The following is an 18,266-nucleotide window of genomic DNA, read 5'->3' as shown; positions in this document are numbered from 1 at the left end:
CCAACGGAAACTTTAATGTAAAGCATGGAGACAATGCAGTGTTTTACAGTAGCAATACTAAAAGTAGGCATTATGTAACAACTCTAATTTTTAGGAATGCAATTGCATGACTGTCTTACAGCAAACAGAATATAGTTAGCTTAATACAAGCATCATCCCGATTACTTCTGGTTTGCAATTATTTGAAAAATAAATTCTGCCTAGAGTGGAAAATAGGACTTCTGCTGCAATCTCTCTCCATTAGCCCCTTTGGACTTGCAGTGAACAGAGGAGATACGAAGGAGAGAGCCCTGAAGGCAAGAGAGGAAAGCAGTGGGAGCTGTGCTTTCATTGAACAGGGTAACTTAAATAGCTGGCTTTGCTAAATAAGTGTCAAATCAATTAGCAAACCTACATAGCAAATTGCCATGCAAAACTGCTTGTCTTATACCTTTGCTAACTGTGAACGCGAATAGTGCTTACTTCTTTGTGTATTTAACTTGATGCAACCCATTGATTATGTTGTACTTGACTGAGAGGACCCTCTTAACATAAAACTGTCTAAATGCTTTAGGCACAGGCCAGAATCAGGCAGAGAGATTAGTGGGAATGTAGATTGGGTGCCAGAGAGGACACCTCTATACTTTAAGCTCTCTCTCCAGAAATGTTGGACTACAGCGCCCATCAGCCCTAGCCTGCACAGTCAATGGTGAGATATTGCCGGGAGTTGGTCAAAAACTTCTGGAGAGACGCAGGTTCCAGCTCCATTCCTTAAAGAAAAGTGGAGGTTCTTGGGAGTATAAAGTCTCCATACTTTGAGGGGTGACAAGTGGTGGATCATGGTTGATCTCTGAAAATTCTCTCATGACAGGATGTCTTCCATAGGTCTCTTGTCTCATTTGCAGCTGCCCATAGGTAGCGAATGGCAGGAACCCAGCGAGATCACATGGTCCATAATCCTTCTGTAATTTAAGGGCTTGAAGATGGCTCAGTGCACTGACCCTCGCTCTTGCCCAGTTAAAAAAAAAAAAAGAAGGGATTACGAGCTTGCTACAATGCCACTAGGGAAATGGAGCAGCTTGACAGGTGGTTATTTTCTGCCTTCTCTTTGTAGTATGTATGTCATGTATGAATAAGAACACATGCAAATGTATAAGGTCCCCCAAGTACTACATTTTCAAAATACTCAACTGGAAATGAGAAAGCACATTAGATTGGATTCTTTCAAAAACCTATTGCATGAAATACTTACGTGTGGGGTCATCATCCAACGCACCAGCCAAGTCAAAATCGTCTTGACCTGTCAAGATAAAAAATTTAGTACAAATTTAGTACAAACACCGAAAACAGATTCTTGCTTTTCAACAGCTTCTTGTAACATTACAACAAAAATGATTTAGGACCATCACAGGCACCAAGTGATATTTAACCCAAATGAAGAGGGATGGGGAAGTGTGCCCCCTCCGATACAATACATGACACAGAAGAAGGCCAGGATACACCACAATCGCCCATACTATTTCAGACCGATTCCCAGTGTTCCAATGATTGACAAGTATGTCGAGAGGTACTCCCTCAGCCAGCCTGATAGGCCAGGTGCAGTACAAATCTATCCCAGAGTGTGGACAAGGAGCCCCAGGCTGCAACGAAAGACACCTCAATTGACAGTATTGATTAGAGTGCCAAGAAGCCATGTTGCTGACTTCGTTGGACACCACGATTTAGCAGCGTTAGACATTAAGCACACGTGCCATCAGCACACAAACATGCACTCTAACACACAAACACAAGCGTACAGTTCTATAGTTAGAGGACAGATACCTATACATACTGTCATTTATTTGATTATGTTGCCATTAGCTAGACACAGCAACGCAGAAACCGCAAGAAGCAAGAGATCCTGAATAGAGCTTGCAGATGCTTATATGCACATAACCTTATGGAACTCCATGAGCACAAGGGACCTGACAGAATCAAGTGTGACTAACCTATGGAGAACATAGAATAGCATGAACACTGTAGAAACCGTGTTATGGTTTAGGAAAATGACAGCATGCCTCTCAGCAGGGATCAAGCTGAGCTGAATTCAGGTTGACAAGAGCAAAACGTGTGAGATAGAACCTGCTGACAAGGCCACTAGATACGGGTGACATTCCATTCCCTGACCGACCAAGGCACCAGCTGCAATAAACACGAAAAATTCCTCATAATTCAGAGCTGCATAGCCAACCATTTTGGTCTCGGAACACGTGACCCGGCTGACGTAGATCATGGACAGCAACCAGCGCTGGGAAAGGGAGCCAATCTCATGTTACCAGACAGAAGCTTGCAGCCAAGATGCTACAATGTGAGACAAGTGTTGTACCAAGCAAAAGAGCACTCCTAGACTAAGGTGGTACATACGAGTTACAATGCAGACACAGTCATTCATATTACCTTGAAAAGGTACACCGAGAGCAGAGAACCTTTGCAGATGCCAGGCCTGGGGATGTCAGCTCTAGCCAATCACAGTTTAGTAGCCGAGGGGTGGGTAAAAACGGGCAATAACCAATGGTAAAACCATCACACTGCAACATTGTTATAGATAGTGACTTGGAGGTGGACCAGGCCAACCACCTGACATGAGAGAGCCAGTAGAATAACATATAGGTGACCATAGAGGTTATTAGGCGCCCTCCGGCCAATCTCAGACGTCGATAGGTTTCTGGAGTAGGGCCCAGGTTGTGACATCACTCTGAGGTAACTAGGGTGGAAATCTGGCCTGCGGGCGATGAGATGTTGAGATGTCCATGGATTTATTCTGCTCCTGTGCTGATCCCTGTTGGTTTTATTTGTAATAAAACACAGTTTGAACTTGCCGTTGACTGAGTCCTCGATTTGTCCTGTGGAAGGTGTTGGGCCTTTCAGAGAATCCGCGAACTCCTAGTGGCCCTCTGGCATACCTGGGAATGTGTGCCCCAACACAAATATACATTTGTGGTTGGAGCCATTTACCAAAATCACTTTTTATGGTACTAGAAAGCACCAGATCCTGTGAAAACAGTCTATTTAAGCACTACCATGCCACGTAGGTATAAATGACATGCTACAATAGCTATTGTAAGGTACTGTACCTTACATCATTTGGAAAACGAATCACAGACAGCAACAGAGCTTACTTAAGTGGTGCAGGGGGGCTACAAGACTCATTCGTGGCAATGCAATTTACCCATTGCATAGCAGAAAAATAAGGTATATTAAATGATCTCCCCAAGAGATGTGTTACCAGGCTTGCATAGTCTTGTTTATGACACCTGTAAGTTATTCAATGAATGGACTTCGGTTCCCCAGATCCAACAGCCCCACACAAATTATTGAAACAATATGGATACAAATACCTTTAATCATCATTTGACTTCCACCCTGGCACAAATATATACATGAACATCTTACTGTAAATATACATATGAACCAAATGAACAATGTCTTATAAAGATGTAGATTTGGCTTCCCTCGACCACCAGAACCACAACATGTTCAGGGAGGGACGAGTAGGTTGAGAGAAAAAGAACTTGGAAGCCTAATCACTGGCCCAAGCACAAATATCTCTAGGCCATCGATCTCCAAACATGGAAGGAGAAACTGCTCTCCCCAAACTTCACCGAGCGTGCTGTGTTAAACAAATAGCCAAAGAAGCCTTTGAAAGAAGCCCTCCCATCGCCTCTGCCCACCGTTGGAACAGAAAGATTTGAACAACAGCTGAATTCTCAAACTGTGTGTGGCTTTGAATGAGCAAAGACAGCTAGTGCCCAGATTGGCAGTGTACTTGAAGTAAAACCAGCCCACTCTTAAAATCCTTCTATGAAGAGTCCAACAAAAGTACTGTCCCATTCCAGAGGATGTCCACTACTCTGTGGAGGAGCTTGGGAACAGAGGCGACCACTTAACCACACCTGTCCCCTTCCCCATCATGTGCCTTAACTTCATATGCTGACTAGTTGAAAACAGACAGGGGGGAGGGGGGGGGTCATCGCTCATGAAGTCATGTGTTTGTCCCTCTTCATGCATTTCTAACATTAGGGAGGGTCAAGAGAAGACGGGGTGCGAGAAGGAGCAAAGAAGCAGGTCTTAGCTGCAATACTGTTCGTGCAAGGTGACCGCCACACCAGCCACTCAAACTGTTGCCCTTAACGGAGCTCCACCCACATTATCTGAAATGGGGATAGAGAACCCTAGCTGTACATCAGCTCTCAAACCAATTTCCAGAACAGCTATTGCAGAGGCCAAGGATCATTCACGCTGTGAAGCGGGTTGGTATTCAGACTGACTAACAAAGTCGACACAAACAGCAATATAATTTGGGATACAAAAAAGAAAAAAAAAAACCTTCATAAGTCAGGGCCGGCTAGCTAGATGAATTCGCTGGCAGAACGCGGTACCACAAACTAGAAAACATGCACTTTGATGGCCAATTGTGCATTTCAGGTTATCAATGAAAATCGCTCTAGAAAGGTTTCTGGCACAGTGCGTCAATGTTACTATCCTCTCCCTTAACTTGGTGTTTAAAGACCAGTACACAAGATTACTGGGCACGTCTGCCCACTGAAAACATAACACAAAGCTTAGGATCAACTTAAAAAAGTGTCTGTTAAAAATTATTTTAGCAAGCAACTTAAGTGGTCACAACAGTTTGTCTCTCTATAAAAGAATGGGGTTAAAGATGGTCACAAAGGTTAATATTGCAAGTAGCCATCTAAGCTATGAATTTGTAAACCGTCCTCAAAACTGGCAGAGTACATTTCCATGCCCTCAAGGTTGGTGTTGAAGGGAAGTGAGGGAGGCCCAGGTAGATAGAGTTTCCCAAGGTCACACAAATGCATCAAGTGCAAGCAAGAAAGAAAGGGACATTCCCAGATTCCACAGTCAACAACTGGCCACTATTCGGCATCTCCTCCAAGATAGCTTGATTTCATATTGCCATTAAACAAGGCAGTGTTATGCTCTTTAATCTTGTTCCGGCGCTCATGTGGGTCACCTGTGGACATAGAATATTATGCCTGCAGGATCAGGTGACGGTTAAACCACCCGCCACCTTAAACCATGCAGACTCTCCTCAGATTTCTCCTTACCAATAAATATGTATCTCTATACCTACAGCCTCTTCATTTCGATGCCAAGCTGCATTGTGGAAATTAGAACCTGGCTTGATAACCCACCTGAAGACTCCCTTCTACGGTCACTTCCTGTACATGCATCAAGTGTGTGAGCAACAAATTGTGGTAACCGAGCAGCAATCATTAGCCCACCCATCTGGTCAGTTGTTTATAGTCACACTCCCAATCCAGTAGGAGAATTCCAATTATTCTATGGCATGTGAACTGGAGTGGACGGCAGCAGTAAAATCATCATGCCGCTAAAGAGGTACATGGAGGGACTTTAGCGGGACCAAGCTCGCTAAAGTGCCGCCTTCAGGTTTGCTGAGCTTTCATCTAGACTGCTCAGATTGGTTGCCATATTACAACAATGCCTGCCCGATCTGGAGTACATACCTGGAAAGAACAATGTGGAAGAGAATGGTTTCCTGGAGAGCGGCCCATTAAACAGGACTGTGAAGCAGCTTGGGTGAACTACTGGAAAAATGTGTTTTCAGGAGATCACAAGCATAAACCAGACTAGCTTTGTACACAAACGAAAAAACGGGAAATGCCCAGGGAAAGCTGTAGTTCAGATGGTGCATTAGTACCGTATAGCAAGGGTTGGCCCCATGAGTGCAACATAAGAGGTGAATTTAATTTTGCTTATATGTCAGAGCCATCCTGGCATCTATAGCAATAAAGGCAAATTGTCACACTTGGACTCACATGTTGAGGAGCAGGTTTAAGCACGTCAAGTATGTCAAATGAGAGATGAAAGCTGCCTGACATTTTACGTGTGTCCCATGCTTACGTGGCAGGCCGTGCCAAAAGATTGCTAAGGGTATTGCAGGACTAGTCAAGGTGTTACCAGATGACTGTCGTTATTTAGTCCGCCTGATTGATTATTACTCCCAGCAGTCCACAGTACAACCGACGAGAGAGATTTAGGACTACTTACGTCGAATAAAACTTTTATGAACTGGACGGAGGACTACAAATATCAGACACTTTCTAGAAAGCGCTTTTAGAAGGAAGGGACTTCCAGAGGAGATTTCTGAAGGACCACAGACTCCATAAACTAAGCTCTGTGCCAACCCCATGGGAATGGCTTCATTTAAAAGGTTCAATTGCAGTTTGAAGGAGTTTGTCCAGCTGCGAGTACAGAATGAATGGCTCAAGAATAACTGCTTAACTTAATGCTTTCTTCCTGAATCACAGATCACAAGCAGGAAACCCCATTTGAACATGTGTATGAATGACCAATGTACACAGTCTGTGTGGTATATCACACAGTTTCTGTTGGTACGATCGAGAACAGGAGTTACGGAATAGGGCGATGGAAAGAAACTGCCATTAAAGCTTACACAACGTTAGGTACCAGTTAGAAAAGATTCCCCTTTACTGCACTTTTCCTTCCATTTCTATGGGCCCCCAAACTTTTATTTTATTTGTACAGTGCAGTGAAATCCTAATATTCACTATACTGGCTTTTGCTCATCCGTTATAAGGAAACTGACATGCCCTTCAGGCTGTCAGTACAGGGGAAACATTGTTTGCCTTAGTCTTGTTGCTTTGTTATTACTTTTAGTAACTTGTTATCACTTGTGTTAAATCTTACAATGCAGTACAATGGGGCACACTTTTTGTTTTGCCCTAGACCAAAGAGGATTTTTGGTTACTCTAGGTGTGCTAAATGGACAAGCTGGTGGCAGCAGTGACTTTACAATTTTTTGGTGCATTTTGTTTTAGCCTTACCGCGTTGAGCTACTAACTGTGGCTAGGGGTCAAACATGGCCATGTCACGAGATCTTTCGCTTGTCCTTTGGCCTTTTAGCCTTCTTCCTAGCTTGTGAGGCCAGGAAAATCCACATATGGACTTTCAGTAACCAGGAAAGCAGAGGCTTTTGCCGGGCTACTGGAGAGCTATCTGCGTCCATGAAGTGAGCTGGGACTGTCTGGTCCCAATCCACATACTGGTGCCAGTGTGTCTGGGTGGAATGAATGGATTTTTGCCGCCAGTGGTCCCGATTGGACCACTGCTGGAGCTTGACTGTGTGTGGGCCAGATCAGTCATTGGGTAGTGGGGGCAGCTCCTCTTATCTGGCGTTTTGGATAAGAAAAGGACCCCTGCACCCACTCTACAGAAATCCTGCAAGAAACCGAAGTAGCCAAAACTCCTGACCAGCTACAAGACTTGCAAGGGGGCCGTGGATCCGTCCGAAGAAGACATGGCGACCAACTTCTGCTGCTTCCCTGCCAGAGCCCTTTCCGGTGGAAGATGTCCAGCAGTCCTAAGAAGGAGCTGCGACCCATGGAGTGGCGGGAACATCCACTCTTGACATCAGCTTGGAGTCCTACGAAGAGCCTTCGGAAGTGCCCCAGGACTGCCCTGTGGCTGACCAGCTCTGAGTTGAGACTACCGCGCTGCAGACGTCGCTATTCGAAGTTGAGGCCTGGAACTTGGCGGATCCTCAGCTTGTGCAACAAGATTTACCTCTGCGAAATGTCGTGGTCCTAGCACCAAGGGGGCCCCGAGATAGGAGGGAAAGTTTGACCGCAACAAGCGAGTCCCTTTCCGTTGAAGTGCATTAGTGACCGTCTTCCGAAATTGCTTACCGGCGCCAATTCCTGTCCCGAGAGGGGCCCTGCATCGAGTTTTGCTGCATTCTTCCACCGAGAGCCCTTGCACCAGCATTAGACATTGACCAGAAATCTGCTCAAACATGCAACCCCTGGGGCTCAAGGGCTGAGGCTCCTGGCAGAATAAGCGACCTTGGACCTTCAACCAACCTGCCAAGTCTCATGAGGAATCGGTGTACGGGGGAGTTATAGCGATGCTTACCTGCTCCCCAAACTCTTTAAAAGTTTGCCGACACTGGCTTTGCCATTGCTTGTTCAAGCACTCTGAAAGTTGGGAACATGTTTGTTAGCTATTTTAACTTCTCCCCTAACCATTGAAACGGTTCAACGGACCCCAGAGACCCTACCTCCATTTTTCCAGCTTCACAAACTGTGTGGAACGTTGCTGAACTTTTGGGCACAAGGCCCAAGACAACTTAGGGTTGGACTTCTGAAGTTAGGGAGGATTCTCTGTGGACTTGTAGCACAAATACTAATCTGTACCTTTCTTTTTTAGGGGTCAGAGATTTATTTTTTCCTACACCAGTAATTGTATATATTTATCTAATTTTAGTTTTGTGTGATAATATGATCTGTTAGTAGTCATGTTTCACTGTTATTTTGGCCTTAAGTAAAGCAGTATTTGTATACCTGTTTGTCTAAGCGTGTTCCTTAACTGTTTTGCTGTGTGTGCTCATTGGGGACCCCTTACAAGCTCACCATCTGTTGAGACTTCGCATAGACCACTCGCCTTGCTACCTTGAACTTGTTTGGCTACAGCTCCCTCGAGCTGTCCCCGTCACAATATAGGTTGGCCGATCTGTCCACCAGGCCATAGTATAACAAAATCAGTCCCAACAGTACCAGACCATCTATAAGATCTGATGAGAGTACAACACATGGGAAGGTGACAACGGGCTTCCCAAGGTTCTCCAGCCCTAAAAAGAGCATGCGAGTGCGCGTTTATGCAACATCCGTCTGTCCACATAATGATTCCTGTTGTCCTTTGGCGGATTTTGTCAACACCACCCTTACACAGCAAAACAGGAATGGCGATAGTGCTCTTCCTCTGTCCAAGCTCACATCTGCACATGTAACCCCCCCTGACCCTATTTGGGCCTGGGCGAAGCAGAGAAGATGGATACATGATTTGCCCACCAAAACGTGCAACCTGAAGGCACTCTCCCAGGCTAGGTGATCAGACCAGTGGCAACAATGGGAAGAAATAGGCATTCTCAGTACCTTGAAAATGGTACACCAAGCTCTGTGAACAGAACAGGGTCCCATGCCTGGGAGGACCTGCTTAAGCCAATCCAGACGCTCCAATCATGGGGTGGTGTAGAATGATGCCGACCAATGGTCTTCATGCGACCCTGCAACAATGCACTAGACAGTTTTTGGGGAGAAGTGGAGGGGGGGGAGGAAGTCTCAGGCGAAGCCATTTGACATGTTAAACCAATGACAAGATAGACTCTAGCTATCCAATTGGGATACCTTTTGGGATGGAGTTTATTTTGTGACATCACCGGGGTATAAAACCAGCTCAGGAGTTGCAATAGCTGGAGATTTGGGATTTCCTGTACGATCCCTGTCTATTGGAGAAAAGACAGTACACTTTGCCCCAAGGCCGAGTCTTCCGTTATTGTCGGGAGAGGTTTTGATGGGCCTTCGATACTCTGCTGACTTGTGATATCATTGGTACAAACACCCCTGTCCTCTGGCATACTATTACAGCACCAACTGCAAAGGTGGGGGACAATACCTAGAACAGATCCCATCCACCTCCAGACCATGATAAAGCACCACAGGTACTTAAGGGTGGCGTCACAGCAGCCACCACATGCAATATTTGTCATTTACCTTATAAAGCATTAAATGTACATGAATTATTATAGTTCCGTTATTAAGCTGAGAGTGCATGTTATTAAGTAGGGGACTACAATTGGTTAAGAGTTTAGATAAGAGTGGGATAGAGAGGGTGTTGTATTGTACTCTGGCGTGAGGAGCAGAAGAGTCAGCATGCCCAGGGCCGCCTAGGAGGTGATATCACCCACTGGAGCCATCTCCTGGCCATCCTGCAGAGTGGTGCCACATAGGAAGCAAGGGCCCGTTTCTTCAGTTACATCCATAGGGTCTCCCTTTGAACCCTCTCATGGAGGGTGGTCTCACAGGGCAGATTCCCTCAGCCAATATTCACACCAGGGGGACCGTGAAGAAAGGTTTTAGAGCTGGTAAGGTTCATACAGTTATTGTGTCGAGTTTTTATAAATGAAAAGGAGTCTATGTGGAGATCCACACAACATTTCACCTTAGTGCGTCTCACATTTAAAGGAAGAAGCTAAGAACTCCCGGAGTAGCCCAACTCCTGTTTCAAATTCAATTTTATTTGCAGGTTGCATATTGCCTCTTCCTGATCAGCTTGGTCAGGGGTTGGGATAGCTGGTTCCCTTGGGATGTGTCCCTCACATATGGTGAAGGAAGTCCACACCATTCCCCAGACCAGGGCCAGAAAAGCAGGGGCTAGACACGCCACTCTCATGCACCTCGAAGTGGAGTCCTGGTCAGCAGCGGTATCTCTGTCCCAGACTAAGGACATGCACAACAGATGCAAGATCCAAATATTTTATAATGTACTAATCATTGACACACGCATTTTCCACAATAGTATTTCCTCTTATGTACTTTATGGCCTGTGTTCAGTCACTATGTGGAAAGATGTGTTGTGTTCTCCACTTTTGTTTTATTGGCTGTCCGTATCCTTTGGTTTGGGCGATCCAGCGCAAGCCACCGATTGTAATAGAACATTACTTACACCTGCAATGTACGCACAAAGCCAAACCTTCCGCCACCTTGTGACCTGCAGTCAAGCCCGGCCTTAGCAGTGGCAGTGCCCCGGGCAGTGAAACAAAAATGTGCCCCTCCGATCCCTGGTCAATGCATCAGCGTCCCATTCTAATGAAAACTGTCCCGCTCATGGAGCGGGGAGGTAATCACTTCAATAGGGTGCCGATTTGAAAGCATTGCATCAGCGCCCTATTGTTATTAAATGGGCCCTGCTCCCATGCTGGACAGCCCAGCGCCAGCACAAGAGTGGGGCACATTTAATTTCAATAGGGAACCTGCCGCGCCTTAGCTCCACCACGCCAGCTGAGGGGGGACCTTCTTGACACCCCCCCTCTCCTCACCACCCCCCGAGCTGGCGTGGCGGGGAGCTAATGGCGCCCCAGGTGGTCGCCCGGTCACCTCTGTCCTAAGGCCGGCCATCATCATCATCATCCCTGTGTATTAACCAATGACAATGACAATTTACCTTTAGATCTATAATTCACCTTCATTTCGCCTCAACACACAGCAAGCAGTGACACATATAGGTAGATAAATATCTAGTAAAGTGATACTTTCATCTCCGCAATTAAAAGATAATGGTACACTTCATTTTTGATTCTGAAGATCATTTTATTCGTGGATGAGAAAGTTGGATAACACATTACAGATATCAAATAGCCAAACGCTCCATCTCCTAGACTGCCAACCGGGCAGCAACAACCAACTAGCAACACAAAGCACATCCTTTCTTCGTATTATAAGCGGATGCCACTAAACAGGAAGACGCGACACCACACCAAGATGCAATATACATATGCATCCACGAAATGAAAATGAGGAATTGCCCACATTTTGCAGATGGGCCCCTGTATTGGAAAGTTCGCCATGACAACCTTCCAAAACAGTGAAGTTAAAAACACTCACATCGGCAGCTCAGGAAGAAGTCCGCTGCGGACACAACTCCTGAGCACACACTGAACAGAATGACCCGAGCACGTTTATACTCCATCGGCAGGTAAGCTCGAGTCGAGCAAACGGGCGTTTATTTCACCAGACAAGCCCCGTCTCTCTCTTTTGAAAAAGCTCAGCCAACTGCCATACTTTAAAGGAGCGCGAGAACCCGGCTGGCGGGTGGCGCAGCAGATGCGTGACTCATCAGTTTCCGGCTGCTTCTCGCTGGCAGAGACCCCCTTTAGAACCAAGGCTTGTCTTAAGGGTTTGGGTGTGGCGCAGCTGCAGAAGACACGCGGCACGGCAAGCCCCGGTGGCCATGAGGTTCGACATTTGAGAATGTAAGATTGTGCACCAGGAAGAGGTTTGTTTTTTGCCCGTCGATTAAGAGTTAGAGGAAAGTAAATGTTGGGTCAGTTAAAAAAAAAAAAAAATCCACATCAATACTTTTTGCTGAACATTCGTGAGTGCCATAAAAATCGGAATAGTTGGAGGGTGGGAGAGAAGAAACTGAACAGTTTAAGATACCACATATACAGCAACAAATCTAATGCACATTTTCATTCGGGCAATGCAATATACATTTTAAGGGCGGTTCTACTGGGGTTCTGGAGATAGATTTACTCAAAGGGTTGGTGGGTCTTCCAGTAACATGTTTGCCATTCCAGTATACAATTTCCCACTGCTACAACAGCTGAGGAGTCCCCTGTGCGAACATAGGGCACCATGCCAACAGTCCCCCGGGCCACAATGTGCCAGGTGTCCACGCGCGTGGATGGCAGACAGTACCAGCTGTGCCTCTGCTCCCCGAACGCATCATTAGTTATACATAAAGCAATGACCTAACCAGCCAACTCCAAGGCAAGCTTGGCTACATCTGCCAACTCCACTCAATGGCTATGCAGCAGCAGCCGCTCATATACGAGCGGCAATGTTTTGATGCGGGTCAAGAGGGAGGAGTACCTCTTCTCTGCAACAGTGCCCATTCGTGTAGCGCTACCATGTGATATACCATGTCATGTGATCCACGTTGTAGGAAAAACACTTCACGGCGATACTAAAGACAATCCGCAACGTGGGGTCTATACAATAACCACAGAAAGCTGTGATGCCCACAGGATTCCAGGCAGGCTCAAGTTGAGGGTACACGTGGTGGACGGAGTGCACCCACCTTCAGAGGGTGCTCTGAAAGCCCCCCCCACCCATCTAAAATGAGAAGCATTGAATTAGTTCTTTGAATTAAAGCCGATCTCGGGGATCGACCCGCAGTCTCAGGTTTGCATGCCAGACACTTAATCACCTCACTGTATAACCCAGTGCTTTAAGTGGGCCAGGGCCTGCCAGTAGGCTCCAAAAAGTAGGGCTGTGCCGGGGCCCTGCCGACACATTATGCCGCAGCCGCGACAGGAGATGCGCCTGCCATTTTCGAGTTAGGCAATCTGACAGAAGTGCCAACTAGCCACAGCTGTGGCTGGCTGGCACTTCAGTCAGTGTAACTGCCTCCTGTGAACCGCCGTGCGGGGCGGTCACAGGAGGCAGTTACTGTCCAGGTCACTGAGGCGTCTTTGGGTTAGGGAGAATTCTCATTCAATGGCCAATTTCCCTTACCTAGTGAGTCCCCCAGCAGCTTTGCTGGATGTCTGGAGTTTATTTTTGCCACTTGGTAAGAGTGTGAGCTTTTCCCCCCACGCTTACCCATGTTTTGCCATTTGTATTTCCTCTGTTTTTGTGATTGTGGACTCTGGAGTATACCACTTCAGTAGCCCCCTTCTATTGTGCGTTACACAGCACCTTCAGTGCAGTGACACAGGGTTGTCTTTTAGACTTCCCACCGACTCCATTTCTGGGGCCCGACTACTGTCCCACAGAAAAGGGTAAAGGTACCATTAACTTTACTCATTTAAACACAGATCCAGTACACCCAATCTTACATGGAGTACTGGAAAGGGTTAATCACGCTCTGAAACACTTGTGTATGAGCGCGATAGAAATAAAATATCAATCAATCCTTCCTTAGCCCTTTTTAGCTGTACCTCCTAGGGCATTGTTTCGCTCTTTTAACATTTAGACTTGGCTGGTGGCAGTGGTATCTACCCTAACTTTTCTACCGCGATTATACTATATAAACGTGGGATTGTTTTAGGCTATTATATTAGCCTCGAACTTAAACCCGCTTGACCAAATACTTTTTCTTTTGACTCCAGTCGGGTTTATTCGCCATTTCTTTTTGTTAAAGTCCTTCTTGTGTTTTACTTTGCGTGGCAAACCAGGTTTGCCTTCTTTGTTCACAGTCTTTTGCAGGCTTCTGCCAAGAAAATGGCAGATATGTGCCCAGGGACGAAGATAGAGCTGCTTTGTTCGCACCTAAGGGAAGTACATCCAACCCTTTTAGGAGTAGCTACACTGCAACAGAAACTCTCAAACAGAAATTTGTAAAACTAGAAAGACTATCGAAAAAAGAAATCAATAAGTACTGGGAACATGCATCTTTAGCAAATTATTTAGCAAATGGTATTATTCCCAGGGGTTTGAGAGTTCTGATTTTCCCTAATTTTGATAATGATGAGGATGCTGATCTGGCAGAGAATTGGGAGAAGAATTTGAAGCAGAGTTGTAAAGTAATGTTATAATTATTGATAACACATGCTACAAGAGAACACAAGAGGGTTATAGTACAAATTAATAAAGTCAAAGAAGAAATTAAGGCCATGCCAGGCTGTGTTTTTCTCTAGAATTAAAAACATTCATATTGAAGGAACACTTGGAGTGACTTTATGAATAATGATGTTGGACTTGCAAAAATTTAAAACTTAGATCAAGTATATGGTGTGAGCGCAAGATATCCTCCCGAACTACAATCTTTTCTACTCTTGAGATAGGCTTGGCCGCTCCGCTACTGCTACCACTTTAACATACTAGTACAGGCTTGTACCAAAGGTAAAACTTGTATTGCCACCTGTAGTCTTAATTGTGTGTAGTGGTCCCTAAGGGCACTGCACAGGATTCTGCCTAACACTTTGACCCTCGGCGAACCTGGGGAACTCCATGCCATATTTCCAGTTTTATAAAAGATGGCTTGAAAAGTACACAATTCAAGACACCTTTTATAAAGCTTTGCCGGCGGACAAAGACGCCTCGGACTTTGTCCATCTAAGCTTTATAAAAGATGGATTGAATTGTGTACTTTTTCAAGCCATCTTTTAAAAACAGATATATTTCGATGTTTAAAAAAGATCTCAAAAGTACACAAACCAAGGTATGCACACAAATATATAAATGTTATATATTTGTGTGTGTACCTTACTATGGTTTGTGTACTTTAACCCATCTAAGTACACAAACCATAGTAAGGCACGCAAACAAATATATACAAGTAAGCATTTATATATTTATGTGCGTACCTTACTATGGTTTGTGTACTTAATTGTTTAGGCCATGCCCATCCCACAAGCCACCCCCCCAAATTAGGGCCCGCCCTCGATTGGGGGGTGGGGGGGGTTGGTCGTTGAGGCTCACCTGGAAAGCGAGACCATGGGCAATCAGATAGGTAACCCATGCCTTGCGCTGGCCCGGTGTGTATTACATATATTGTGATGAATCCAATGGAATCATCACGGATTCCTCGGCGTTGGCCTCCTCCCATGTGGCCAGGGGACGGCAGCCGCTACCTGATCCTGACCCTGGGGGTGGCTTTATGAAGGAGGATCACATGGGAGGAGATAGCCACCGGGGGGGGGAAATGTCATGGCTTCATCGGATGAGATGCAGTATCACCACTTTCCCCAAGAGGGAGACTCCGTTGCCCAATACCCTAATGGCTTATTGCCGTATATTTCTCCTTCAGGTATAACTGATTATCCAGGTGAATAAGAAAGGCCTTTTAATAAGGAGACGTAGCAAGAAGCTCCGAAAGATCCTAATAAGTAAAAGAAAGGGGATGTCAGTGCAACCTTATACAATGTTAAAGGCAAATATTCTCCTCCTAAATATACATGGCTGAATCAAATATAATCTCCCTGAACGTTCAGGGTTTGAACTCTCCAATCAAACGTCGGGTTATCCTCGCTAGGCTGGTAAAAATGCAGACAGATAGGGATACTGCAAGAGACTCACCTCCTCTCGAAAGATGAAAAGCGTATGGCACATCTAGCATTTCCGCAACAATATTTTGCTCCCAGTGGGGAGAAAAAGAGGGGGGTGGCCATACTAGTGGGGAGGGCTCTAGCCTTTCAAAGAACCCAACTTTGTAGAGATAAAGAGGGTCGGTACCTGGGTTTGAAAGAGTTGATTAACAGTAGAATGTACACACTCCTGGCCTTATATGCCCCCAATGAACACCAAGATGTGTTTATTACAAACTTACTGGGAAAACTGAGCAGCTGGTGTGAGGGCCAATTGATAGTTTGAGGAGACGTCAACTGTGTTATGGACCCAACCCTGGATAAAACGCTCCCTCCCACAAACGCAGATCAAAGAAATAGACAGGCACTAGAACGTTTTTTTAGGGAAATGGGAGTCATTGAGACCTGGCGATTCTTTCAAGGGGACAGCAGGGAATATACCCACTACTCGGCGGTTCACTTGGGCTATTCAAGAATAGATATGATCCTTGTCTCTAATACGTTAATTCCACAAATAACTGGGGTGGAAATCTGGGTGGAATATCATTCAGACCATGTGCCAGTGATAGTGGGTGTGGCTTGGGGAGAGGGAGACCACAAAAGTAAACCACCCTGGAGACTGAATGAACTCCTACTGAGAGACATAGCACATATTGAGTCCTCCATAGATAACTACTTTAAAGAAAATGACAATGGGGAAACAAGCTGGGGGACAAGCTGGGATGCAGGGAAGGCGGTGATCAGGGGTGAATTCAAGTCACAAGCAGCTATATACTACCGAGAAAGAGCAATAGTGACTCATCGGTTAGAAACAGAGGTAAAAAATGTGGAACTACAACATAAAACTTGTCGCTCAAGGAAATCCCTGCGAACTCTTCGAAAGATTAGAGCACAGCTCGAACATCACACTGCGGACCAGATTGCCCCATCACTACTCCGCACAAAACAGTCCTACTACATTCATGGAGGCAAAGCAAACCGTTTTCTAGCGGCGAAACTGCGGGAGCGTAAAGCCCGCAACTACATAGTACAATTGGTCGATGAAAATGGGAAGCCGCACACAGCAGAGCCAGACAAAATAAAAATAATCAAACATTTCCATGAGACATTCCTGAGCGCCGAAAAACTTGAAACTACACAGCAGATTGCCTATCTAAGCTCTCTTCCCCTTCCCCAAATAACAGAACAAGACAGAATCAGCCTTGGAAGTTCGATCTCAGTGCAAGAAGTCAGCGACGCCATCTCGGCCTTACCAGCCAACAAAACACTGGGCCCTGATGGCCTCAGCAGCGGTTACTATACAACCTTTCGTACGCAATTACTCGGCCCACTGACAAAGCTTTATAACACTATCAGAGAAGAAGGGAGAGTGACGTCTGATATGGAAAAGTCCACAACTATTCTGCCCTTGAAGCCTGGGAGGGATCCGTGCAACTGCACAAGCTACCGCCCTATAACGCTATTGAATACTGATGCAAAGATTTACGCGGAGATACTGGCCACCCGACTGATGAAAGTACTCCCAGATATAATACATGATGACCAAGCGAGATTCATTACAGACCGTCATACACAGGATAATATCAGAAGGTCAATAGATGTTATGGATGCGGGGCGAAGGACGCAACAGGAGTTTGCAATAGCTGCCTTGGATGCCTGCCGTGCATTTGACAGTATGGACTGGAATTATCTGTCTCTAATCCCAGAGCCCTTTGGTTGTGGCCCGGTGTTCACCAAGATGGTACTAGCTAACTATCAAACCTCATCGACAACTCTCATGATCAACGGCCAGAAAACGGAACCAATGAAAGTCAGAAGAGGCACGAGACAGGGGTGTCCCCTGTCCCCGCTGATATTCGCAATGGAAATGGAACCATGTGCCACGCTGTTCAGATTAGAAACAAACATCAAGGGCGTGACCCTAGGTTCCGAAACTCAAACTCGCATTATAGGCGGACGACATTCTCTACATGGGTGATCCAGGTAATACAATGCCCCGGGCAATGACTAGATTAGAGGAATTCAGACAGGTCTCGGGATTCTCTATACATTTCCCTAAATCAAAAGCAATGAACATCACGGCGAAGAGGGAAACAATAGCAAGGCTTGAGCAATCATATCCAGTGACATAGGCGAAAGACTCCCTTGGCTACCTGGGAATACGACTCACTACGGAACCAAGGAAACTCTTCCAGGCGAACATCACTCCCTTATGAAAGCAATTTCAAGAAGACATGCTCAAATGGGAATCCCAGGAATTATCGTGGTTTGCCCGCATCACGGCAGTAAAAATGACCATACTCCCACGCCTACTTTATGCAGTAAGCTCAATCCCGGAGTCCATCCCACCAATCAAGATCAAAGAACTGCAGAAAGCAATCATTAAATTCATATGGCAAGGCAAGAGGCCAAGGATTCAGAAGAGTATCTTAATGCGACCCCCGCTCTTGGGAGGCTTCGGAGTACCAGACGTGGGCAGATACATATTGGCAGCCCACCTAGCCCCTATGCTGCAATGGGCCAAGGTTGAACAACACAAAGGATGGTGTAGAATAGAACAGTCAGTCACGACGATCCCTCTGATCACACTCCCAAGTTTGAATGCTAAACACCGCAGGTGGCGGTGCCCTCCTGGAATCCACAAAGGGGTCCTATT

The 18,266-nt window shown here is 45.8% G+C and overlaps 1 protein-coding gene across 7 annotated transcripts in view; it reads right to left on the bottom strand.

Annotated features, from left to right (window-relative positions):
- LOC138526371 (CD99 antigen-like) overlaps positions 1–18,266 on the bottom strand; it is a 383,615-nt gene that overhangs the window by 305,201 nt on the left and 60,148 nt on the right. For all 7 annotated transcript variants that reach the window (XM_069637030.1, XM_069637033.1, XM_069637035.1 and 4 more), the window contains one exon: positions 1,232–1,279. In XM_069637030.1, the coding sequence (XP_069493131.1) occupies positions 1,232–1,279 (48 nt within the window). The remainder of the gene's footprint in view (positions 1–1,231; positions 1,280–18,266) is intronic.

Source organism: Ambystoma mexicanum, chromosome 7p (assembly GCF_040938575.1).
Source record: "Ambystoma mexicanum isolate Mex_15411 chromosome 7p, UKY_AmexF1_1, whole genome shotgun sequence".
Lineage (NCBI taxonomy): Eukaryota > Metazoa > Chordata > Amphibia > Caudata > Ambystomatidae > Ambystoma > Ambystoma mexicanum.
The sequence above is the reverse complement of the archived record's forward strand: the minus strand, read 5'-3'. Positions and strand labels throughout refer to the sequence as shown.